The 24,853-nt window shown below is 36.4% G+C and overlaps 2 protein-coding genes across 3 annotated transcripts in view; both read left to right on the plus strand.

The window, feature by feature from the left end:
* Positions 1 to 445: 445 nt before the first annotated feature.
* Positions 446 to 7,218, plus strand: LOC132031060 (beta-glucuronosyltransferase GlcAT14B-like). Of its 2 annotated transcripts, none has more exons than XM_059420909.1 (4): positions 446 to 1,141; positions 4,098 to 4,173; positions 4,283 to 4,398; positions 6,382 to 7,218. In XM_059420909.1, exons 1-4 carry the CDS (start codon positions 610 to 612, stop codon positions 6,894 to 6,896), a joined length of 1,239 nt encoding a protein of 412 aa, XP_059276892.1. In that variant the 5' UTR covers positions 446 to 609; the 3' UTR covers positions 6,897 to 7,218. The 2 variants fall into 2 exon arrangements, with proteins under 2 accessions (XP_059276892.1, XP_059276894.1); XM_059420911.1 differs by lacking the exon at positions 446 to 1,141 and adding an exon at positions 2,398 to 2,826.
* Positions 7,219 to 9,548: 2,330 nt separating this feature from the next.
* Positions 9,549 to 24,853, plus strand: part of LOC132031061 (nuclear pore complex protein NUP205) — a 36,320-nt gene continuing 21,015 nt past the window's right edge. The window contains exons 1-11 of the mRNA XM_059420912.1: positions 9,549 to 9,843; positions 11,312 to 11,407; positions 14,780 to 14,854; positions 19,613 to 19,717; positions 19,798 to 19,908; positions 20,359 to 20,518; positions 21,738 to 21,823; positions 22,428 to 22,550; positions 22,630 to 22,860; positions 23,144 to 23,233; positions 24,067 to 24,228. Of these exons, the coding sequence (XP_059276895.1) occupies positions 9,703 to 9,843; positions 11,312 to 11,407; positions 14,780 to 14,854; positions 19,613 to 19,717; positions 19,798 to 19,908; positions 20,359 to 20,518; positions 21,738 to 21,823; positions 22,428 to 22,550; positions 22,630 to 22,860; positions 23,144 to 23,233; positions 24,067 to 24,228 (1,380 nt within the window). The 5' untranslated portion in view covers positions 9,549 to 9,702. The remainder of the gene's footprint in view (positions 9,844 to 11,311; positions 11,408 to 14,779; positions 14,855 to 19,612; positions 19,718 to 19,797; positions 19,909 to 20,358; positions 20,519 to 21,737; positions 21,824 to 22,427; positions 22,551 to 22,629; positions 22,861 to 23,143; positions 23,234 to 24,066; positions 24,229 to 24,853) is intronic.

Genomic DNA, 24,853 nt, shown 5'->3' on the forward strand with positions numbered 1-24,853 from the left:
TTATTCTATGTTAAATTAAATCCCTTAACATAAGGGAACCTTCTATTCTTTTTTCTTAAAATTCATAACTCCATGACGACTCATATCCAATTTGGTCATACATTTTAACTAGTTTTTTAACTCTTAACTTGAAGTTGAGTTTTTTAAGTTTAAAAACTAATCTGAAATACTTTTTAGTTCTCTCACAAAACTAAGATTTAACTTTAATTTTCAAATAACTTTCTCTAACTTAACTTCACTACTACTCCCTTTTTCCCAATAAGAATAAACTCATGTCCAAACACCTACATGACTCTTTTTCTACAGATAAAAAATGATTCTTGAACTAGAATATATTCAGAACATCATAAAACAAACATCTTCACTCAAAAAGAGACCGATTATTCCCTTCATTATAACACTTGTTTTGATGGTGGGCCCCACTAATCAAGATTTGTACAAAAAAAAAAAAAAAAACTCTCCAAACTTTCTGTGAACAGTCACAAAGATCTTCATCAACTCATAGGAGAGAAGAAAAGAGCAATAAGCTCGAGAATGGTGGTACTATTTTCCAAGAACATATAGAAACCAAAGAAAAAAAAAATCTTGAAAATAGCAGATCAAGAAAATATGGAACTTACCATAAAGAAAACAAAATGGATGGTACCCTTAGCTTTTGCTCTTTTAATCTCTTTTTCCTTAATCATTTTCACACTTTCTACTAAAAATCCATTTCAAAACTCACCAATTAAAGCTAAAGTTCCAATCTTTGTTGAATCAAAACTACATATATCATCTACTAGACCAATTTCAACAATACCAAGATTAGCATATTTGATATCTGGTTCAAGTGGAGATGGTGAGACTTTAAAAAGGACATTAAAGTCATTATACCATCCATTAAATCAATATGTTGTACATTTAGACCTTGAAGCACCAGCTGATGAGAGATTAGAGTTGGTTAATTTTGTAAAAAGGGAACCTTTGTTTGTTAAAGTTGGGAATGTTAGAGTTGTTGTGAGATCTAATTTGGTTACTTATAGAGGGCCAACTATGGTTAGTAATACACTTCATGCTGCTGCTATTTTGCTTAAGGAAGGTGGTGAGTGGGATTGGTTTATCAATCTTAGTGCTTCTGATTATCCTTTGGTTACACAAGATGGTATGTTGTTAAAACTATTTGTTGCAATCTTTTTATATATCTTTGCCTTTTTTCTGTGTGTTTACTTGTGGAGTATCAATTGCTTTATTTGCTGAGATTCTTGGTTTTTCAGATTGAATAAATGTGGTTACTTGCTTGTTATTGCTTCCTTTCTTTTATTTTTAATATAGGTGATGCCAACTAGTTTTGATTAAGGGTGTGTTTGGTATGAAGGAAAATGTCTTCTTGGAAAATGTTATTAACAGTGCTCCACCAAACAGTATATGGAGAGACCTGGTTGTCTACCAGTTCTCTCAGACAGTGCAGAAGGTAAATAACACAAGATTTTACCGTGGAAAATTCCTTGCTCATGGGATTAAAAACCACGACCTACCACGTAGGATTTCAACTCCACTATCACCGAGCAACTTCAAATTACAACCTCTTGCAATCTAGGAATTTAACTCACATAAATCCCTTACCCTTACATACACCTATTGTAAGCCACACCTCTTGACTACCCTTAGCCAAGCTCACAATCACGTTTGACTAACTCTAGCCAAACCAACTAATACACTTAGACTAACTCTAGCCAAAGATACCACTCAATAGATTGAATAGGTAAACTGCCTAACAACTACTGAGAATTTACGATACCTACAACAACTTCTTGCAAGAAGAGTAGGTTTACAGTTTAAAGAGCATATGAACAAAGACTCACAACAACCTAAAGAACTTAGACATAATCTGGTGTCTGGATCAGGTTCTTCAGCTTGTAAGTGACTTTGTTCTTGAGAGCACTTGAGAACTTGTGGCGGCAAGAATTTGCACGAGATAGTTTAGGTTTTCAAGTGATACATAATATGTTGGAATAAGTTGTATATATATTGGGGAGCATGTGGGTGAGATAGAGACCACTCATCCCATGTTGGCCGCAGCACTATTGTATAGTTGTGCGGTTAGCGAGTATAGCGTTACAGTTGTTGTTGCTGACTGTACAACATACAGAGAGAGCCGATCGCGAACCAGGTCTCTCTCCATTTCTCCAGCAGTTTGACAATCATCAAAACATAGAATATACTTTGTCTTATCAGAAAATAATTGGTTTTCTTACTTTTTTCGGGTTTTGGTAAGAAAGCAAAAAAAAAAAAAAAAAAAACCGTCCCAAGAGCATTTATATGTAATGTAGGAATACACTATGGCAGTGGAAGTAGGGTGGAGGTGGGGGTGGGGACTGGCGGGGAGGGGGGTGTGTTGGTCAATGGGTGGTGGTTGGGGGTGGAGAGGAGACGATGAGCTTGGAATGTCACTTGTTTTTGCTACTTCTACTAAGTACAATAACATACCCAGCGTGGTCCCACAAGTGTACATAGACTTCTATTAAGGAGGGTGGGTCAAGTGGAGATGGGGAGAGCTTAAAGAGGACATTAAAGTCATTATACCATCAATTGAATATGTTGTACATTTAGACCTTGAAGCACCAGCTGATGAGAGATTAGAGTTGGTTAATTTTGTAAAAAGGGAACCTTTGTTTGTTAAAGTTGGGAATGTTGGAGTTGTTGTGAGATCTAATTTGGTTACTTATAGAGGGCCAACTATGGTTAGTAATACACTTCATGCTGCTGCTATATTGCTTAAGGAAGGTGGTGAGTGGGATTGGTTTATCAATCTTAGTGCTTCTGATTATCCTTTGGTGACACAAGATGGTATGTAGTTAAAACTATTTGTTGCAATCTTTTTTATATATCTTTGCCCTTTTGTGTGTCTTTGCTAGTGAGTTTCCTTTTCTGAACTAGTTGTCATAGTTTGTTCAGTATTTCAATTTCACTTTCATTTGCTGAGATTCTTGGTTTTCAGTTTGGACAAATGTGGTACGTGCTTGCTATTGTTTCCTTTCTATTATTTTTAATATAGGTGATGCCAACTAGTTTCTTCAATCTCAAATCTGTATAAATACTTCCATTGTAAGAGTGAGAATAATGGTGACAATTACATTTATAGGGCCATTTGTGGTGGTGAAAGTCGAAATAAGAAAGTCCCCCATTAGGAAAGTCATTTTCCTAGAGAAAATGTTATCCAAAATATTTTGATCAACCAAACCCTAGAAAATATTTTCCTCCATACCAAACAGACCGTGAGACTTATAGTTGTTATTGTTCTTACTTCATGCCTGATACTTGTCAAGAGTGTTTTTAATTTGAAAAAAGGACTTGTATTTTTGTGTAAATATAAGTGTGGATTTAAGATAACCCTAATTTAGCTTCAACAACAAATCTTTTATTCAAATGAGATGAGCCTAAATAGAACGTGATGGGTACAGAATATTCGTATAGTGACCCGACTAGTTTAGATCCTTGACATTGATCCGAAGTTGTTTTAAGCCGCTTGCATTTAATATAAGTGCAGGAACTGGTTCATTGAGAAAAGAATTGTATGTTGTGCAAATATAAATGTGAGATTTTAGAGAATCCTAATTTGCCTTAAAAACAACAATCTTTTAGTAGCCACCGAACCGCTTGAACTAAAAATAGACGGCGGACGTATAATATATGTATACAATATAATCCATATTTAATGTGTGTATAACCGTTTAGTATATATGTATACTGGCTTGGAAAAGTAAACAGTGAATCCGGCCGGCTATTTGTGTAAAGATCAAAATAGAAAATTAACCTAAGCAGATCCCTACAAAATATTTATGTACTTGATTGCTACACTGGTTTGAATTCCGTTTTTTGTTTTTCTTTTATTTTTCGCGAAAGGGGAGGCGCTTTTGTGTGCAGCGGATTGTTGTGGAACACTTTTAGCCTTACTCTTATGCTAATCCTATCATCTGACAAGTTAATTAGTAAATTTATTTGATCCAAATTAGACATTGGTTCGAAATTGTTCTAAGCAGCCCATGTAATATAAGTGCAAAAATTGGTTTCTTGACTGTCTTTCTATTGATCCTGTGCTTTGATGTTGTGTGTGGCAGATTTACTTCATACTTTTTCAACCGTGCCAAGAGAACTTAATTTTATTGAGCATACAAGTGACCTTGGATGGAAGGAGTAAGTGAATCACTTTTCATTTGATCAATCAACTTATTTTTGGTGATTAGATTTAATGAGATTGAGTCAGTATGTTTAGCGTACTAAGATTTTATATTTCTGCTTGTAGATACCACAGAGCCAGGCCTGTATTAATCGATTCAGGGTTGTACAGCCTGAATAAATCAGATCTATTCTGGATACCACAGAAAAGGAGTATTCCTACAGCATTTAAACTATTCACAGGTGAGAATTTTGTGCATTTGTGTGTTAATTGTGGTCGATGGAAAAAGAATCAATCAAGCTCTTTTGGCTTTTTTGCTGCTTTGCTTTCTTAATTGCGATTCTCCGCTTTCAAAGCTATATTAACTTGTCTAAAATCTCCAATAAAGCACCTCTAAATTGTTCTTTGGGCTGGTTTTAGGGCTGTTTTCAGCCAATTCTGCCGTAAGATCTCCACAAGTTAGCCGTGTGTATTTGGCTGTCAAAACCTGCTACAGTTAACAACTTAGGGGTTGTTTTGTAGGGTGTATAAGAATAATACTGAATAAGGTGTATTAGTTCAACTGGCATTATCTTTTATCGACTGTTTGGTTTGTTGTTGTTGTAGGGTGTATTTAAATAGGAATAGTACCGGTTTTGTTAATGCCATGGTTTACTATGTATAAAAATATTACTAAATAGGGTGTATTATACCAAAGCTACTACCAATATTATTTTCTCTAATACCTCCTACCAAACGACCCCTTAGTATCATATATACTTCAAGAATTTTCGTTTGCATCCTTTCAGGTTTATGCATAGCGAATCTATTGGAAGTTTGGAACTTCCACTTGGTGACTGTTTTCTTCCTCTTTCGTTCATAAACTTCTTCTTCAAACACCAAATGAGTTAAAGGGTAAAACTCCCTGTGGAGTTCATGATAGCCAGAGGCCTGTTCTCAAGAAGGTTACACAAAAGTATAGATTTTAGGGAAAATATGCTTTTTAGAGAAAAACTTGGGTTTTTGTGTGGCGAAGAAATGGTTGGTTTGGAAACAGAACAATGTAAAATTTAAAGTGTGAGAAATATCACACAGATGACTTTATTGAAAGGGCCTATAGTATGAGACAACCTGTTGAGAAAATAATTTGATTAATAAATGTGTGCTCTCTCTAACGACTTAAGCTTTTAGATAAGATGGTCACACACTTCAATATGATATCAGAGCAGGCAGAGGTCGTGGGTTCGAATCTCACTGCTACATTTTATCAAAAAGAAATTCCACGTGCTTGGATCATAAAAAAAAAAAAATGAGCTGGCACGTGAGGGGGCGTGTTGAGAATATGATCAAATTAAAAAATGTGCGCTCTCTCTAATTGCTTAAAACTCCAAACCCTGGTGCACCTTATCTTCCTACTGTTGCCTGAGAATCAGCTGCCCTTTTTAATTGTCTACTATGCAATTAAACTGTTATTTTTCGCTTTGTTCAAGTGTGGTTGCCCCATACTACGATACAATCTCAACACATTCTATAGTGAACTATGTTTTGTTATAACGTAAAACATGATTGTTTGAGTGTCTGAGTCGTCAAATTGTATGAAACTGGGAAGGATATCAGACCTGACCTGATTACACAAACTTCTGGCAAAACTATACAAAGATGACTGAACAGAAAATTTGTACGAATTGAAAAGGAGATCTTGATATGCAGAAATTCTCAATGTTTGCCTCTATTTCCTTGTACTTGGGCTCCTTCTCAAGGGTTTGTGAGGAGGAGTTCTGCAAAATAGAAAGACGAAAGCAAAGACACTTCAAACTGCCATTTTTTTCCGTCTTGAATATCACAGTGAATACTTTATCAATGTGGCGGTGATAGACCAACTCATGTCAAGCAAGCACTATTCTATTGGACTAGGGGTGTCAAATGGCGGGTTGGGCTGAATTTGGGCGTGTCAAAATGGTCAGAATTAATAAATGGGCAGCTCATGTTTGGGCTGGGCGGGTCATGTTTTCAGGGCTAATTTTGCCACCCCTATTAATTGCACCTATATAAAGTTTCTTACATGGAATAAGTTCTCATAGGTCAAGTTCCCTCTTTTTTTGTTCCTGTGTGATCAGTGTTTCAATTCTGCAGTCTGTCACTCGGCTACAAAATTAGCAATATAAATTTTTTCTTCTGTACAATCATATATCATTATCCATAACCTATAAAGATTTTGAAAATGCTCCGTTATTGTATTTCCTCAGGCTCTGCATGGATGATGCTCTCTCGCCCCTTTATGGAGTACCTTTTATGGGGGTGGGATAACCTCCCGAGGATAGTCTTAATGTACTACGCCAACTTCCTTTCAACCCCCGAAGGATATTTCCACACTGTCATATGCAATGCAGAAGAGTTCAAGAACACCACAGTGAATCACGACCTTCATTTTATATCCTGGGACAACCCTCCAAAGCAACATCCACATGTTCTAACTCTTAATGATTACCAGAACATGGTCAACAGCAATGCATCATTTGCAAGAAAATTCAGAAGGAACGAACCCGTGCTTGACAAGATTGATTCCGAGCTCTTGGGACGGAAAATCGATGGTTTTGTCCCTGGTAGTTGGTTTGATGGTGGGGATGCAAATGCTAGCATCTCACAGTACATTTTAAAAAACATAACTTCACTGAGACCTGGACCAGGTGCACAGAGAATAAAAAGTCTTATTTCTGGTTTGTTGTCGGATAAAGATTTTAACTCAAAGCACTGCCTTTAGTTCCTTACTGGTTGCAAATGGTGTACTATAATGGAAGTCTCGCGGTTGAATGACGGATTAGTTGATTGTTGCTTACTGCCCTCAAATGGTGTAATAAGTGGGGGATGGAGCAGCTATACTATATACTGCTATAAGGTTTAAGACAGGTAGAATTGTATGGTTTATAGGATGTTTTGTTTCCCCCCTTCTTTCTAGCAATTGCTTGTAAATTTTTGTTCGCCAAATGGCTGATCGGATGTTACTATTAGTGAATGAGGCACATTATTGAAAGGCATGATTAATGCTATGCTACAATACATTTATTTTAAACAAGAGTTCATAATTATTCTTCTAAATAACTGGTATATGTGCTGGTGGTAGATACCAAGTGTCCCATGAAATTAGTTGAGGTATGTGCAAGCTAGTCCAGACATCACGTTTATAAAAAATAAAAATAAAAACTCTTCTAAAACTTGGGTAAGCCTTGAAATCATACTTCTTCTCAAAGTGAAAGCTAGGAATTGAAGGGTTTTGGTGTGTTCTAACTTTTACACCTTCAATAGGATGTGTATAACAAATTCTTTTAAGTAACCTGCATCTTACTCGGAAAGAATGTTGGGATAAAGATTTGAAATCTTGATGTCAAGTGTGAAACAAATAACTTTAATCATGATTGCACGAGATGGCCTTAGTTTGGTTAATTGAAGTTGGTCTTAGGTGTAATAGAACTCCCTATTACTACTAACGATTGTATACAATGATCCGGCTAGTTGTTAGAACTACACAAGTCGGGTCATGTCTCCATTCACAAAGATGAAGGGCGCAAATGTCTAAATAGAAGTTAAAAATTCCACGTCTTATTTAGGGTGTTCGTATCTTTGTATATACATATTCTTGAGGAACGCCTTACTCTAAGGTACCTCTGTCCATCGTCGTTGATTAATTTAGGTCCTAATAGTTTTTGGTGTGCCAAGAAAGATATGATTTTTCTGATGATGGTGGTTCCCGATTCTCCTATACTTTCCTCGACTATTGCACTGTGTGTGTACTTTCTCCTACCAGAAGTAGGGGGTAACTCAACCACCAAAGTTTAGGCATATAAGAAGAAATCAACTAATTTTTTTTTTTTTTTTTGTCTCTATTGAAATTTGAACCTAACACCTCATGGAACGTTGCAATTTTGACACACATCCTTTAGTAGTAATATTCCGTATGGCTCTCACAACTCTCAAGCATGAAAATTTATTTAATTATGTCAGATTTCAAACGTTTTCTATATCAAAACTAATTATGCAGTTATTATTTCAATATTTTTATTCATTACTAATAACACAATATATAAGATAAGTTGACATTTTCAGTCGGTATATAATCTAACAAATCAATTAAAAATGGAACAATAACTAATATTGTAGTTGGTTCATTTTATGGCCACCATAAAACTTAAAAAAGAAATAGATTCTTCTGCAACTTCCGACACAAACATTGTCATAGTATTTATGTGACTATAAAATCATGCTATTACTAGTAAAATAAGTATTTTTGGAATAATTACACCCCAATAGCTTTGGGTGATCTAGTTTACATAATTATATGTTTTATATATTTATGCATATAATATACGAATACTGTACATATAATATACGAATAGTATACATATAAGTGCACAGATTTTGTATATTCGGACTACTGCCGGTAATTAAATTTGGTCGAAGGGACATAAACGAAAAAATTCCATAACATATATACTAGTAATAGCTTGTTTAGCCAAGCTTTTGAAATCAACTTATTTTGAAAGGTGCTTTTCATAAAAATACTTTTGGCTTAAAATAGTGTATATTTGGCTAATTAATTTAAAAAACACTTTTAAGCAACAATTAGTGTTTGACCAACTTTTTAATAAGTACTTGTTAGTGTATCAGAAATGCTATTAAAAAAAGTGTTTTTGGGCAAAAGTTATTTTTTTTAGCTTTTGAAAAACAGTTTATGCTACCCCTTAAACGGTTATTTTCTCCTAAAAACTTAACCAAACACTTTACTTTTTAAAAATAAGCAATTATAAAAAAAAAAAAGCACTTTTGAGAAAAAATAAACTTGGCCAAATAGGCTATAATATAGAATAGGTATAAAAATTAAGATGGTAAACCTTCAAATGGAGTTGAAAAAAAAAAAAAAGTAATACTCCCCCCAATCCAAAATAATTGAGGTTTTAAGCATGACACATGAATTAAGAAATTTACTAATTCCAAAAAACTAAGAAGAGTTTTGACTAATTATGTGTCAAGGGCAAATTAAAATAACCCTAATTATGCGTCAAGGGCAATTTTGAAAAAGAGAGCTAATAAATACTTTCATTTTGTGAAATGTCAATTATTTTAGACCAACTTTTAAAAAGTAATTTCACTGCAATGTACTAACAACAGCTAATTTTTTTTAGGGAAAACGGTCAAAAATGTCCTCTATTTAAAAAAAAAGCTAAAAATATCTCCAAATTAATTTTAAATAAAAAATATCCTCTCATTATTAAAATTTTCAAATATACCCTTATTTTAACGGAAATTCATAATCTCGCCTCATTTAAAATCGACTCAGCTAAAATTTTCAAATATATCCTATTTTAACGGAAATCTATAACGCTGCTTCATTTAAAGCCGATCCAACTAAATAAAAAATTTCTGGCCAAAACTACCCTCAACTAAAGCCTTCAAACTTCTTCTTCTTCTTCCTCCATAGAAAAACCCTAAAACTAGGGTTCTTTTTTTCCCGCCTTCTTCCTCCTCATCATCTCTTCACTGTATCATTGAAAACTAGGGTTTTTTGAGCAACAATGGTGTCCGCGAAGATTTTGTTATCGTTAATTGAATCTACATTATTAGGACCCACACCTCCTACACCATCACAGAGGATTGAATTGCTTCACGCTATTCGTCACTCTCTTCCTTCTTTCCAATCACTTCTTACATATCCGGTAAACTTCTATTTACATACATACATTTTTATTTTGTATTGTGTTAGTGTAGCTATTGAAGTATAAAAGTATAGGCTTAGGTAGAGTTTGGCCATAGATTTTGGATCAAATTCAGAATATTAAAGTTTGTCCACTCACAAAACTTTAATTTTTTTTTTTTTCCAAGTAAAGTGCATGTCCAAATACAACTTCAAGTTTTAACTTCAAAATCTATGGCCAAAACGGGAAAGTGAAACTTGAGAAAAAGAGAGTTTTTGAAGTTTTGTTGAAAAATAGTTTATGGAACTGAAGTTGTGTTTGGACATGCATTTTACAACAACAACAACATACTCAGTGTATGGGGTCTGTGGAGGGTAGTGTGTACGCAAACCTTACCCCTACCTAGTAGAGATAGAGAGGCTGTTTCCGATAGACAATACGGAAATGAAAGCAGTAGCAACAACGAAGTAGTGCGACAAGTGAGTGATAACTGAAACATTTTACTTGGAAAAAATTTGAAGTTTTGTGAGTGAAAGAAAAATTTCACCCAAAAACTGGTTTGGAAATTTTCTTCAATTTTTTTTTTCCAAAAACTGATCAAATTCCTTGGACAAAGAGTGTTTTCATTTTTTTTTTTTTTTTTTTTTTTTTTTGAAAAAAAGCTTTCAAACCCGCATGGGGCTTTCATAATGGAGGTCTCAGGTTCGAAACCCCCTGCCTACGACAGCAGGGGATTTGCCTTCTGGGTCGAGCTCGTCGCACCGGGCTTGCCTAGTGCGGGTTACCTCTCCTATGTGGTTTGTGAGCTATTGCACAGGAGCTGGGTTTACCCTGTGCGCACCCGAAGGGTAGCGGCTGCGGGTTCCCATGTCATCAAAAAAATAAAAAATAAAAAAAAAATCTATGGCCAAATAGGAGCTTAGTTATCCATACTGCTTCAAAGTGAAAACAGCGGATTTCTCAATCATACAAAAATATGGGAGATATAAAGAACCATAACTTTAATTTGACTTAGATAATTTATTGTTGGAAGAGCAGAGTCCTTATTCAAAAGGAAAAGAGGAGGTCTCTAATATTGCTGAATGGATATAGAAGATTCATATAGCCTAGCCGACCTCAATTAGGTTTGGGTAGCAGTTGATTGATTGGTTGTATTATGCGGTTGTTATCGATTTTTTAATTTGAAAATTTGTAAAAGTGTTATTTTTGAAATACATAAGCATGTATATCAATGCGTAAGTAGGTTATTGTTTGTGTTACCAATAAAGAAAAAGTAGGTTATTGTTTGTGTCTATTGGTAGATCTCATTTTCTTGGAATGGTTGGTTCGTTGGTTGATTTTTCTGTAAGAATTTTTTTTTTTGAGCCTGTGAAATGTTTTGGTTAAAATGACTGTCTTATATTTTCAATGGACAGTGATGTGGAAGAATTACTGTGAAAGAATGACGTTATTAGTGACCAAACTCACATTTTTTCCCCTTAATATGTAGCCCCCCAAGCCCTCGGACCGAGTTCAAGTCCAGTCCAAAGAAGTGAGACTTCCAGATTCTGGCCCAATTTCGCTGGATGATCAGGATGTTCAAATTGTGAGTTCCATCCCATGTTGTATTTTCTGTATCCTGTGTAACTTAATTCATGATCTTTCTTAAGGATTCTCTTTTCACTTCTATCAAAATGCATCATAATCCCTTGGGGTGTGGCTCTTTCCCGGACCTTGCTACCGTGGGATGCTTTGTGCACTGGGCTGCCCTTTTTCATCATAATCACTTGGAAATTAGAACTGTATAACAGAAACTTTTTCACGCTAAGCTATCTGATTAGGAACAGTTTGCAATTATCAAGACGCTAAACCTTGGGAGCTGTAGCTCTATATGAGCTAGAAATCTCTTCTATGCAATAATAATGTCCTTTAAATTAATTTACATATCAGAACCAGTTCAACATCTTAATAGAAACACACTCTGTTAGCATAAGTTGTCGCACTTTTCTGTCTACGCTGGGAGCTCTGCAAGAGCATATTCATAGCGGCCGATAACGAGGTGTTCTTGGATGTGTCCTAAGATACCAAATATGCCTGAAATTATGGATACACACAAAAAAAGGGAAAAATATTAAACACTCTCGGTTACCATAAGTTATTGTACTTTGCTGTTTACACTCGGAGATGTAGTAGTGCATATTCACAGCGGCCACTAATGAGATGTTCTTGGACGTAAACTATACTCCCTGTCCAAAATACATGTCATGTTTGGCTTGTCGAGAGTCAAACTACATCAAGTTTGACCAACATTTTAAGAAGTATCTTTTACTATATTGATATGAGCGGAATTGCAATTTATAGGATTTTCTTGTAGTTTTTGAATGTCTAATTTTTAATTTTAAAATATTAAATTAATCTAATCCAATCTAGCTCTAAATATTAGTCAAATTGACTCTCGATAAGTGAAATGTAATAAGTATTTCATGACAGAGAGAGTGATAAATAGTGTTAATTACTGTTTTCCTCAAAATGAATGAAACTATCTCAAATATGCTAGATTTGTTAATGGAAGAAATACTAAGGGTTTTGATGAGAACATTATCCCCTAAGGGAGAAATACTAAGTGTTCTGGTGAGAACACTATCCCGTAAGTTCATCATTTCTATGAAGGTATAACCTTCTTTTCTCTCTCTTTAGTTTTTTTTTTTTCTTTTTCTACCCCCTTTTCCTTTCTTTTAGGTTTTGCTGCCTCCCATATGTCTTAAGGCAGGCTATAATTTTTCAAGAAGTAAAGAGTATTTAAAAATTCAAGAAGTTTTCTATTATTACAAAATTTTCAATTTCTTTCACTTTCTACCCCTTTCGTTCTTTTTAAACATTTCAGGCACCTTTATTTTTCAAGTCTGGCTATTATTTTTTACAAGTAGGGCTAATTACTTAGCACATGCAAGGAGGTGTTGAGATCACAGTAAGTGCAAAGGCTTAAGTCCCTGTTCAAAAGTGTAGGGAGCTAACATCTTGTCTGGTTTTTGAAGTCACTCAAATAATGTAAAAGTTCTAAACTAGTATTTTGCGATACGAAGTGGTAATATTGTTTAATTAAGGAGATAAATGCTATAATAGTTCATTTGCTTATTTCCCCATTTTTACCTCTGCTATCTATCACTTCCATTTATTTCAAAATTATGCTATTTGGTGCTTAATATTCGGTTGTTCAACTAAGTCTCAACTAAAATGAATGCAAAGAGCACTTTTCCATGTTCACTCGATAATGAATATATTATCACTGTACCAGTAAAAAAGAACTACACTTGTACAAGATAAGTTGGGATGGCGATAAGGTCAGGCAGGATGAAGCCTTAGGTGAAGGTTGCAGAAACTTTTAGGTGGGGCAGGGAAGATATTCCACTGTGCTGAGATGTAAGGTGCATGTGGTGATTTTTATGCACACAACTTATTCCTTCTGACTCAATTCAACATAAAAAATTTTGCAGGGCAAAACTTTGGATTATAGAACTCTTTACTCACCTCGCCTGACCGCATTTTGACCTATTGCAATCTCTTGTGTCAAGTAAAGTCAATGTAGGTATTAGAGGAATTCAAGCAACATTTACTGATATAACTACTGGATATTGTGATTGGAAAATATTAGCGGAAGAGATTAGAGGAAGAGAAAGACAAGAATCACTTAGAATGAACTAAATAAATAATTGTGACGCATGTGAGAGGTAGCAGGTATCCTGTTGAATTAGTATCAAGCCGGCCCGAACATCACGTTAATCAAAAGATTTGTGGTAACACGTTCACGTAATGGTGGGAGATTAAGGCCTCATATGTTTGCACTTAATGGAGGTCTTAATCTGAATGGTTCAGACCTTAGGCCATTAAGCCTTTTTTTTTTTAAATTTTTTTAAATTTTTTTTTAAAGATTTTTCCTCTTATTAGATCTGAACAGATCTGATTCCGTCAGATTTATGATCAGGTCTTAAAACTGTTCAGACCATTCCAAACTATAAACGCTTTAAGCCCTGCTTTCTTCGACAAACCTCGTACCATTGATTCTCCTTGTATGCTATTATTATTATTATCACAGATTCATATAGCTTTGGTCAGACCTTATGATTTCTATTTCTTCCCCTGTAGAGGCTTTTTTTCTTTATGTGAGTTAACACTGCAATTAAAAATAAATTACCATGAAAAATATACTTTATCTGATACCAAAGGACTACTAGATGAAAGTCATAGCAGATTTTGATTGCTTCACCTTCAATGATTTTGGTTCCTACTATTTGGTCTCTTATTTCATGAAAAAGTGCGATGGAACTTCTTTTTTTTTTTTTTTTGTGCAATTGCTGGTCTTTATGAACACCACATAAGAGGGGAAGAAGGGGACGAAAGCCCAAATGGGGCGAGATGGAGAAGCGATAACACATAATGTCAACCATGGTGTTGTCGTTTGTTCATATGAAGATTGTTCTCCACTTTTCTTTTACTCTTTAAATAAATCTTGCTGGAATATGTGTACTGTCTGCACCTTAGGCAGTTAAATTTTAAGTATTAAATACAAAATATTCATTGATATCTAACAATTTTATAAAATAATAATTTTAATGTTGTTAGATTAATGTTTTTTTTTTCTTTTCTAATACCTCATTGTTATTGTATTTAATTAATATTCTGTTTGAATTGTATATTTATTAATTTTGTATAAATAAAATATACACCTTCAAATGTTAAAAATAAACAGTTTAATCATTCAGTATTCAGATCTAAAACATCTTAATCATTCAGATCTGCATTCAGATTGACATGTTTTAATCTTAATGTAAACAAATGGCCCCTAAACAAATTATATCTGCGTTTTCTTTGAATAGAGCGCTTCATTTTTTTCTATGTGCATTGGGTGAATTTTACTCTTCCACATTTGTTTTGGTGTTGCAAACCATTTGCATTGTCTAATTTGTTATGTGATATTTAGGCCCTAAAGTTGAGTGATGATCTACATCTTAATGAAGTAGACTCTGTTGGGTTGCTTGTTTCAGCCAATCAGGAGGTAAGTCATTCTCCTTTTTTGTTTCTCTTGTAGATTTTTGAAACTTCTTATGTAATCAGTTTGCTCATTGCGAAGAGTAATATACAATTTATAGGGTCCAAGTTTCTTAACTGATGAATTCAATTTAAGAAGTTTGATGATAGAAAAACTACAAATTAAAAGTTAAGCTTCTCCTGTTTGATAATATTTTTTTTCTCTCTTATGGAATAGGCTCACTTTCTAACTCTCTTTCATATGGTTAACTCCGACGAGCTACTACTTCAATGACCATTTCTTTCCGTTTTAGCTATGGTGAAGAAAGGCTTCCTCATTTCTGGCGATAAATCCTTTGAGCTATTAGATATTAGTGATGATGATAACTAAATGGGTTTTAGTAATAGAATGTTGCAGGAGATTTTCAAGCAGAGTCAAAATCGACAACAAAACTTGCGATGGGTATGCCACATTCTTTTCTTTTACACTTGCCAAAAGAGTTCCACACAACCTTTTAGGTTCTTTTCTTTTCGTCTGCAAGGGAATTACCCATGCTCCTTTCTCTTTGTTCTTCGTTAGTCAAGAATCTGACAATAGGGGGTGATGAAAGCGGGTGCCTCAAGTCACATACTCGAGGAAAATATTGCTCTTGAGTATCGGTATGTGCCTGTGGTATATGCCGTGCTGGACGATGAATAGAAGTTGTGTGATTTGGTTTTTATGGAGTTAGGTGGTCTTGGGAAAGATTGGCTACATATGGAGTGTGGTTTTGTATGTTTTGCGGGTTAGTCGGAGTAGAGGCAGGTGGAGAATTCGTGGTGCGCAGAGGAATCCGGTACTTGTAGCATGGTGGTGGTTGGAAAGTGCTCCAGCACAGGAGATTCCAGAGATGGAAATGAGGAGGGCGTGGTAAAGGTATCACTGCTGGATGAGTGACGTCTCAAACTTGGTTCAACTCCCCTCGTAGGGCTTCAAGTTGTTCCAGATAGGCGATTTTTTCTTCGTTATGCGTGTCATCCCTTCTTCCGGGTGTGTTCGTTAAAGTCGGACCAGTCCTCATTGGGTCAGTGTTTTGCAGATTGGTTATCCTTCTCTTGGATCTGAAGTTGTAACTTGATTCAACCAGTTTCGTTTAATCGACACAAATCAACCTCTATTGGGGTAAGTATAAGAATAATGTAATCGTAAAAAAGAAAAGAAAATAGAAAAGAAAAAGAGAAGTTAGTTCGGGAGTTAAGGAAGATAAAGCACATAATTGTGCCAAATTGGTGAAGGTTTCAAAGAAAATGTGTCCTAATACACGCATAGCCCCTTTTTGCCGGAGGTAGGCCTACGGTGCATACAAAATTGATGATAAATGATCCATTTTTGACGCATTTCAAATTCAGAATAAACTTAACTTTCCATTTAGCAAAAAGTATCTTCGGGAGCTTACAAGAGATTGGCCGATGGAAGCCTGAGATGAAAGCACAGGGGATGGCCACAAGGGCGTACAATGGGCCGTGTGGCGCTCTTTTGGGAAGTGTAATAGAATAGAACCTAAGGCTATCATTCCTGCTTTCGTCTTGGTGGGCTTGTTCTAGGGTCGTAGTCTGGTCCTTGATCATACTCGAGGTCTTTCTCGGGATCCTCTTGTATTTCCCAACTTTCTCCAGGGTGTACTCGGGTTCTTCTTCCATGACTCATCGTCCTCCATGTCGTACTCGGCAAGGTAGTATTCCGGTTCTTCCTCCGAATGTCTCAATTACCCCTCCGTCTTCCAGGTCATAATCTTCGGAGTTATACTCCGGTTCACCCATATCTTCCCCTTCTTTGCCTAGTTGTATCATGTCATTTACGGAACCACAAACTTCTTGCCTAAACATGGTGATAGTGAGGTCTATGTGGGGTAGTATCTCGAGGTTAATCTAAGCGACTAACCTAGTGTTTGCGATTCCTCCAAATCTATCTGCACTTGGCTGGACCACGGAGCCTCTGTTGGTCAACCAGGTGTAATACTCGGGTGTAAACCACGTTGCCTCCCTTATGTCGATCACGATTATCTCTCCCCACTCGTCTTGCATGTCTCTTACTCATGCCGTGAGAACTGAGATATCATAACCATCCTTGTATGGTGCCATGTGGGATCATAAGGGCTATTTTGGGCAAAAACCGAACTGTCGCAACACTCTGAGCAGGGTGTATAACTGTATCCCTTCTAATCCGATCAACTCAGTGAAATACAAATGCATGGTCCTTACCAAGATTCTTCCCGCCAGCCAAGGGCACTTTCACAAAATGAGATCTCGTATGAGGTTAATTAGAAATGTGCGCCATTTTTCTTCTCTTAAGGAAGCATCCCAGAACCGCATTCGTGTTTTTTTTAAAAAAAAAAAAGAAATGACCTCATTCATTCTTTTTTCATGATTCCGAATTCAACTGCGGGTGTCTATGCAGTAGTCAACATTCGAGAGATGCCTATAGAGTATTCTAAGGCACAAAGCTGTAGCAACATATTGCAACCCTCAAAAAGTTATGTTCGTCTGAGCATGCTGGCATAGCTCGAAGCATTTTCGCGAGGACCATAGGAACCAGTGTTGATCTCTCCGGCCCTGCGAAAATACTCAGGACTAATGGCAAGATATTGGTGTTGACTTTGCAAATTTTCTTCGAAAAACTAAGGCTCTTAAAAGGGCTACTGCGAAGACTCGGCATCACATATGTTCCCACCTTCCTCGAGTGCATGCGAACTCATTCTGGTATTGGTCATTACTCTCCCGGCGACCAAATCTCAGGAAGAGATAATCAAATTTTACCCAACCTTCTTCCACATTCCTTTTTTTTTTTTGTTTTGTTTTTGATAAGGTAATATTTTTATTAACAATTGGGGAAAAAGACCCCGTATATAAGCCAAGCCTTATACCAAAAAGAGAGAACCTACATCAAAACATGATTCTAAAAAAAGGAGACCCAATCTTCATACAAATAGGGGTCTCATGGGAACACCAAAAGCAAACTAGAAACAAAAGACTATTTTGCAACTTTACAATATCTAGTTCCACCGCTTCGAACGCTCTCCCATTTCGCTCTTGCCAAATAACTCACGTTAGTGCTAGCGGGGCAACCTTCCAAGCCTTAGGACTCTTCTTCCCCCTTCTATAACCCCAGCCATACAAACAATGCCTCCTTCACCGTTCTCGGCATCACCCATCGCACCCCAAACCAATCAAGAACCACTCTCTACACTCCAAGTCGGTTAGCCACTTGACAATGGAACAAGAGATGATCCACAACTTCACCTGTACTCATGTTGATCTTCTTCTTTCTCAGGTTTTCTGCTGTTAATATCATACCCCTTGCTGCTAACCACGCAAAAAAACACACCTTCCTCGGAACCCTGGGAACCTGAATAGCATGATGAGGGAAAATACATTCATCTCTCCTTAATAACCTTCGTAAAATGATTTAACAGTGAATAAGCCAACTCTACTCTCTCGCCATCTCCAAATATCCGATCTATCGATAAGAATATCATGTCCATACAGTAACTCAACCAAACTATAAAATTCTTCCAGCTCCCAGTCCTGAAAATTCCTCTTGAACCTCAGATCCCAATCAGTGTTATCAAAAGCGAAAAGCGCAAAAAATCTAAGGTTAGCTGGGGCTTTAAGCGCCAAAGCGCAAATAAAGTGTGGGCTTTAGTGAAAAAAGCGCAATGGTGCAAAATTACAAATATATATATATGTTTAGTCCAAGACTAATAATAGTAAGCATGAATAACAAATATATGGACAAAGAAATTGTAAAAACATCACGATAAAGTGAAATATCAATCATCTAGTGTCACCTTTTCAAGGGAGGCATACATTCCAAGGAAAGTATGTCTTAGAGCCTTGATGACGACACTGAAGCGCACATAAAGCGAGGCGAAGCGCTCAACATGTTTTGAGCCTCGCTTCAGGGCTTAAAGCGCGCCTTTAACAACACTGATCCCAATGAACTTCCCCTTCGTGAGGCCTCGCAATTTGTTGGACTATCATCTCTCTTTGGCCGGACACTCTATATAATATAGAAAACTACCCTCAACTCATTCTCCCTACACCACTTGTGTGTCCAAAAACTAACTTTGCTACCATCTCCAACTTTGAAAGAAACGTGTCTACTAAATTCTTCCTGCCCCTTCATAATACCCCTCCATAAGCCACATCCAAACGGTGTTGTGATGTCTCTAGTCCTCCACCCGTCTTCTATAACGCTTGGATGTCATATTTAGTAACAATGCATCACAAGCAACTCCATCCTTTTTCAAATTTCTCAATCGTGCTTACAAATCAACCACCTAGTGATGAGTCCTAGGTCTGGTATTATCCAGACTCTCTGCCCTGCCCTGACGGAGCTTTCACCCTCACACAACTGCCAATAGAGTTGAAGTTCTGTATCAACTGATATTCATTAAGTTAAAGGTGTTATGTTCTGATGCTGGTAGATTACTCTCCCTTCTTCAACGCTTGCTTTGATGTATCACAACCCCATCAAAAGTTTTAACTATTGAGAGATTCTGTTGACTAAGCCACGTCTATGTGCGAGATTTCAAACCATGATGTGGACAGCTCAATAATCTTAAACGTTTCAAAGAATGAAGTTTCTCTCTCTCTGGACATATCCCTGATTGAAGTACATTTTGTTTTAGAAGTTGAATTTGTTTTTCAGTCACCACGTCTAAGTTCCTTTCAATACAAAATTTTTCTTATCTCACTTTGTTTTTTGATCAATTTTCACTCTCTTTCCAATTATTGCTGTATGCAGTGGGGATTATTGGGACGTGAGCCATTAGAGATATTCCGCCTTGCAGCTGGACTGTGGTATACTCAGAGAAGAGATCTTATAACAGCACTGTACACACTGTTGAGGGTATTACTTCATTCGTAGTTTCAAGGGATAGAGAAATTTATGTCTAGTTAGCTGCTTGTTAGATATGACTCATTTTGCAGGCTGTTGTCCTTGACCAAGGACTTGAACCTGATCTTGTGGCAGATATTCAGAGATTTTTGGACGATCTCATTAATGCTGGAGTTAGAAAGCGGTTGATTTCACTCATAAAGGTTGTTAGATTAACTTAATTGTCTTTCATATCTATCCCTTTTGGTTACATCTATTCATTTTTTACCATCTTTATTGACAGAGCAAAGATAGACAGTCCGATGGGTGTTTTGTTTGTGTAGGTTTTCCTTCAAGTCAATCGTTGTTCAAAATTTTCATTTGTATGTCCTTAAGTACAAACAAAGTCATATTTTTTTTTTTTTGGATCAAGTACGAAAAGAGTCATATTTTTGCTGTAAAGTATCTTCCAGTGTCATCTAAATTAAATTTCAGGTTATTTCAAAATTTAAGACTGTTGTCCTCCTCCCGATGATACTGAGAATGTGCTTTCAGTGCGTGTGATCATGTGAAACATGAGTATATAAATTTGTTCGTTGTTCATTTTGACAGAAATGAGGTGAATGATTATATGCTGATGGTTTCTTGATATTATATTTTGAGTATACTTTTAGGAACTCAATCGAGAAGAGCCAGCTGGTTTGGGCGGGCCTAACTGTGAACGCTATATTCTTGATTCAAGAGGAGCTTTGGTGGAAAGGAGAGCTGTTGTTTCTAGGGAAAGACTCATTTTGGCTCATTGCCTTGTCCTTTCTGTTTTGGTTGTGCGTGCAAGTAAGTTACGGATGGTTATATGTTGATCTTCTCTTTGTTCACTTCCATAATTTTCTAGAGAAGCTGTTTTTTTAGGACATACTTATTGTAGCATTATTCTTTTTATTTTGATTGCACGGGTTAGTAAGTTTTGAGTGGCTTAAGTGGACTCCCAAAAAGGATATAGTTATGCAAGGGCCTTTTTGTTGATTAGAAGTTACTCTTGCAGCTCCTTGTTTTTGTGTTAAGTCTGTTTGGCCGTGCCTTTCTATTTCTAGGCTTCTTTCTTTCGCGTGCATCATCAAATAGAAGAAATGGTAGTTGAATTATGGAGAGGACTTATATTTTCGTCGTTCTATTTGGGCATGCATGGTTTCAGGGAAAGATTTCTGTGCTGTAGATGATTTCCTGTAAATCCAGCAATGGACCACTGGGAGGGTTAATCATTCATATATTTTGTTTTAGTTCTTCTTGACGATGACTGGTACATCTTGTTTGTGCATAACCAAGAGTAATTTTCATGTTTAAGTGGCCTGGTATTTTATAAAACCAGCACTAAGCTAACCTAGCTTCGTCACATTGTTGTAGAAGATTGCATGCTCATAATATCAGTTTTATGTTTCTGAAGTTATGGGCTGTATGCTCAAAAATGTTATTTATTTGAAGTTATGTATGTTAGAGTTCAATCATTCCTTATCTGGTACATCTGCGTGTCTCTGGCCTTATTTTCCTGCATATGACTCCCAACATTGAAGTAAAAAAACACCCTCAATGTGCTTTTGACTGACATAGAAGAGACTGTATTCATTTGATTCTTAAATTAATATCGTGGTTCTCCCCTTTCCATTTGCCTAAGCCTTGGGGGGCGGAGTTAATCGATATTTGTGATGGTGGGAGGTAACCGGTGCTCGATGGAATAGTCAAGGCGCCCACAAGCTGGTCCAGCTACCACCGTGATAAAAAGATGTTGTGGTTCTCCCTGTTGGATTCTCTGTATGACTGTCCCCTGAATGGGTGTACTTTTAAAATGAAGCTTCCAATGTGCTTTGAACAGCACAAAAGGAAGCAATGTTCCTTAGCCAGTGTTTCAAGTTTGTAGTGTAGTCAGGAATAGCATATATGCCTGGACTGCTTCACATCTCGTTTAGTCTCCTTTAAAAGCGATTTTTTTTTTTTTTAAATTTGTAATTACTTATCTCTTTTACCACTGAAAAAGTAATTACTATTTTTCTCGTTGTAGGCCCTAAAGATGTGAAGGATGTCTTTTCCGCTCTAAAGGATAGTGCAGCAGGGCTTACCGGTAGCATTGACACTTTAAGCCATCAGGTTTTTGCAGTTTTTAACCATGGTTCTTTCAAGCTTAATGATGAATAACTGATTATGAAATCAGAAGAAATAATTTAGTGGTTTGGCTGAGAACTTAAAGCATCACTCTTAGGCATTTAACAGATGGGTCTTTTTGCAGCTGTATCTTTTCAAATAAGAACTTTGTAACTTCTCCAAGTGATACTTTATGCTCAATCATCATTTGTTAACCGTCTTGATGTAGATCAAACTACATGAAGTTCATATTTTCATTATTCGCCAGAATTAAATTTTAAAGCTCAGCCTCTGTCTCTATATGCCATTTCAACTTTTGTCCCAGAATTGGGATTTAACGCTCAGCTTCAGTCTCTACATAGCATTTCACTTTTTGTGCCTTTTAAGAGTTCCAGTCTTCTGATTTTGTGGTTTTGCCTCCAGAATTATCCTGCTTTAGATTTTCTCTACATTCTCTTTTTCTTTTTCAAATGCCGAATAGAGGAGAGAATGAAAGTATTTTCCATCTTAAACTGCATGCCATGCGTACCCTCTGGCTATCCCTTTTTCCTGTTCTTTAGTATTTTGCTCTATACTTCTATCTGATCATCCTCTTTTGAAAAAACTGCAGATAACATATAGTCTTCTCTTCTCTCTTGTGGTGGCTCTCATATCAGATGCATTGAGTGCAGTACCTGATAAAACATCGGTCTTGTCTCGTGATGCATCCTTTAGGCATGAGTTCCAGGAATCTGTAAGCAGACAACCATCTTTAAATGTTTGACAACTAGTGGTTTGTCATTTTCTAAACCCTCTATTGCTTTTTTTTCTAGGTAATGGTCGCTGGAAATGATCCTGTTGTTGAGGGCTATGTTGATTGCTTAAGGAGTGCGTGGGTTGTACATCTAATGTTAATACATGACGGGCTTGATGCAAAAGACACATCAGCAAGTGCTTCATCAAATAATGATATAAGGAGCATCTATTCATGCTTGGAAGTTATATTCTCCAATAATGTCTTCCTGTCTTGGCTGGATAAGATCCTCCTAACTCCTGCCTATCAGGTGAGAATTGACTTGTATCTGATTATCAACTACTGACGTTTTATCTTAGAAATTCTCCTTACCCTTCTCAACTTTTTTGTGCACTGCCTCGTGATGACTCACCTGCCTTATGATATTTTATTCCTGTAGTTGTCATGGATAATTAGCATATTTTTTTGAGCTGTATAACAAAAACATGGTCCTGGTAGCGTATTATGCTTGTGGGTTTGACCCTATTTTCGTAGTTGTCTAGTCCCTCCATTTTTTAATTATCTCAAGTTTCTTTTCTATCTCTCATGGGCAGAATGATGATGAGGATATGATCTACATGTACAATGCCTATTTGCACAAGATGATAACTTGCCTTTTGTCCCATCCACTGGCCAAGGACAAGGTTTGTTTGGTTTCTTTTCTTCAATGATTCTAATTTCTTTTGAGGATAAATGGTTGTAATTGCCTCTAAAAAAGAAGTTATGCTTGTTATTTCCACCCATTTGTGTAATTTCTTTCTTTTTAAGGCACTTGTAATTAAAGGAGTCTGAGTTTATGTCCTATAAAGCAAATGCATAAATTACACATTCACTATTGTAGATGCCCATGTATAGTTGGGTACTCTAGATTGTATTGATTTTTCATTTCGATACATGGGATTCTGGGGTGGACTAGGATTCATGTTGGGTTTCTGATTGGATTCATTGCTTGAATATTGGCAACACATATCTTTATTTGCTTTAGTCATCTTGTTCTTTATATTGCTGACTTGAATCCCTTACAAGTCCTAAAATATGTTGCTTGAGTCTTTGCTTCCTCTATCACATGTGCTATCAGTGATGGAGGGGAGAGCTTTTGATAAATTAGAGAATGATTTTGGTGCACTGCATGTATGTGCTCTTTGTTGTTCTATTCAGTCTGTACTCACTGGAATTTATTGAAGGGATTTCTTTAGTCGGAAAGATTATTTTCTTGAATGAGCTGAAGAACTGGGATTATTGTCATTGTTTGCTTAAAATATTCAGATGGTTTGAACATACCATCATGATATAGGCTGTGGCCTGTTGGTTTTTTGAAAAGAAGCTTTAAATTGGTATCAAGTAATCTTCTTTTGAGATTATCTTGTGGTGGGGGTTTTGGCTTGTCTATGAGATGTTTGTCATTTACTGAGTGGGAACATAAAGATTGGTTTCCTGTTCATTTATTTTTAATTTCTTAGTCACTTTTTTATTACAGGTTAAAGAAGCCAAAGAGAAGGCTATGACGGCACTTAGTCCGTACCGCGTGTCTACTTCACATGATTATGGTGTGGATGGAATTGGGCATTTTCAAAAGGCCGATGAAACTGCACCACAAACTTTTGTCTCTCTCTTGGAGTTTGTGAGTGAAATTTACCAGGTTAGTGCCTTTTCCTGCTGCCTTTTTTCGTCTTTTTGGGATGGTTGGTGGGTGGGAAGGTTTTGTCGTTTTCTATCTTATGCTGATGTTCTCTTTGTATCGGGGTCTTCTGTTACATAGTGGGCCTTTTGGCAATGTTATCAAAAGCGAAAAGCGCAAAAAAGCTCTAAGGTCCGTTAGGGGTTTAAGCGCAAAGCGCAAATAAAGCGTGGGCTTTAATGGAAAAAGGCACAAATAATAATAAGCATGAGTAACAAATATATGAACGAAAAAATTGAAGAAAAATTCCGATAATGTGAAATATCTATTATTTAGAGTCACCTTTTCAGGAGATGCTCATTGGTACAGAATATGTCGTAGAGCCACAATGACAACATGAAGAGATTGACCCATTGTAGTAGATGTTTTTATGTGGTTTTTGAAGCCCGTTAATGATTGTTTTATCGACATTGTTTGGGTATTTCTTGTTCGGATTGACAAAGTTCATTGTACATAGTATGCATTGCCTTGAGGTTGTTTTAGTGAATTCTCGTTAAGAATGAGTTTGTAGAGATGAACCTAAAGTTGTGATATAGCAGTCAAGGAGTTGGAATGAAAGCCATGGAAGTCCAGGACCTAGGGGTGT

The sequence above is a fragment of the Lycium ferocissimum genome, chromosome 9 (assembly GCF_029784015.1).
Source record: "Lycium ferocissimum isolate CSIRO_LF1 chromosome 9, AGI_CSIRO_Lferr_CH_V1, whole genome shotgun sequence".
NCBI lineage: Eukaryota > Viridiplantae > Streptophyta > Magnoliopsida > Solanales > Solanaceae > Lycium > Lycium ferocissimum.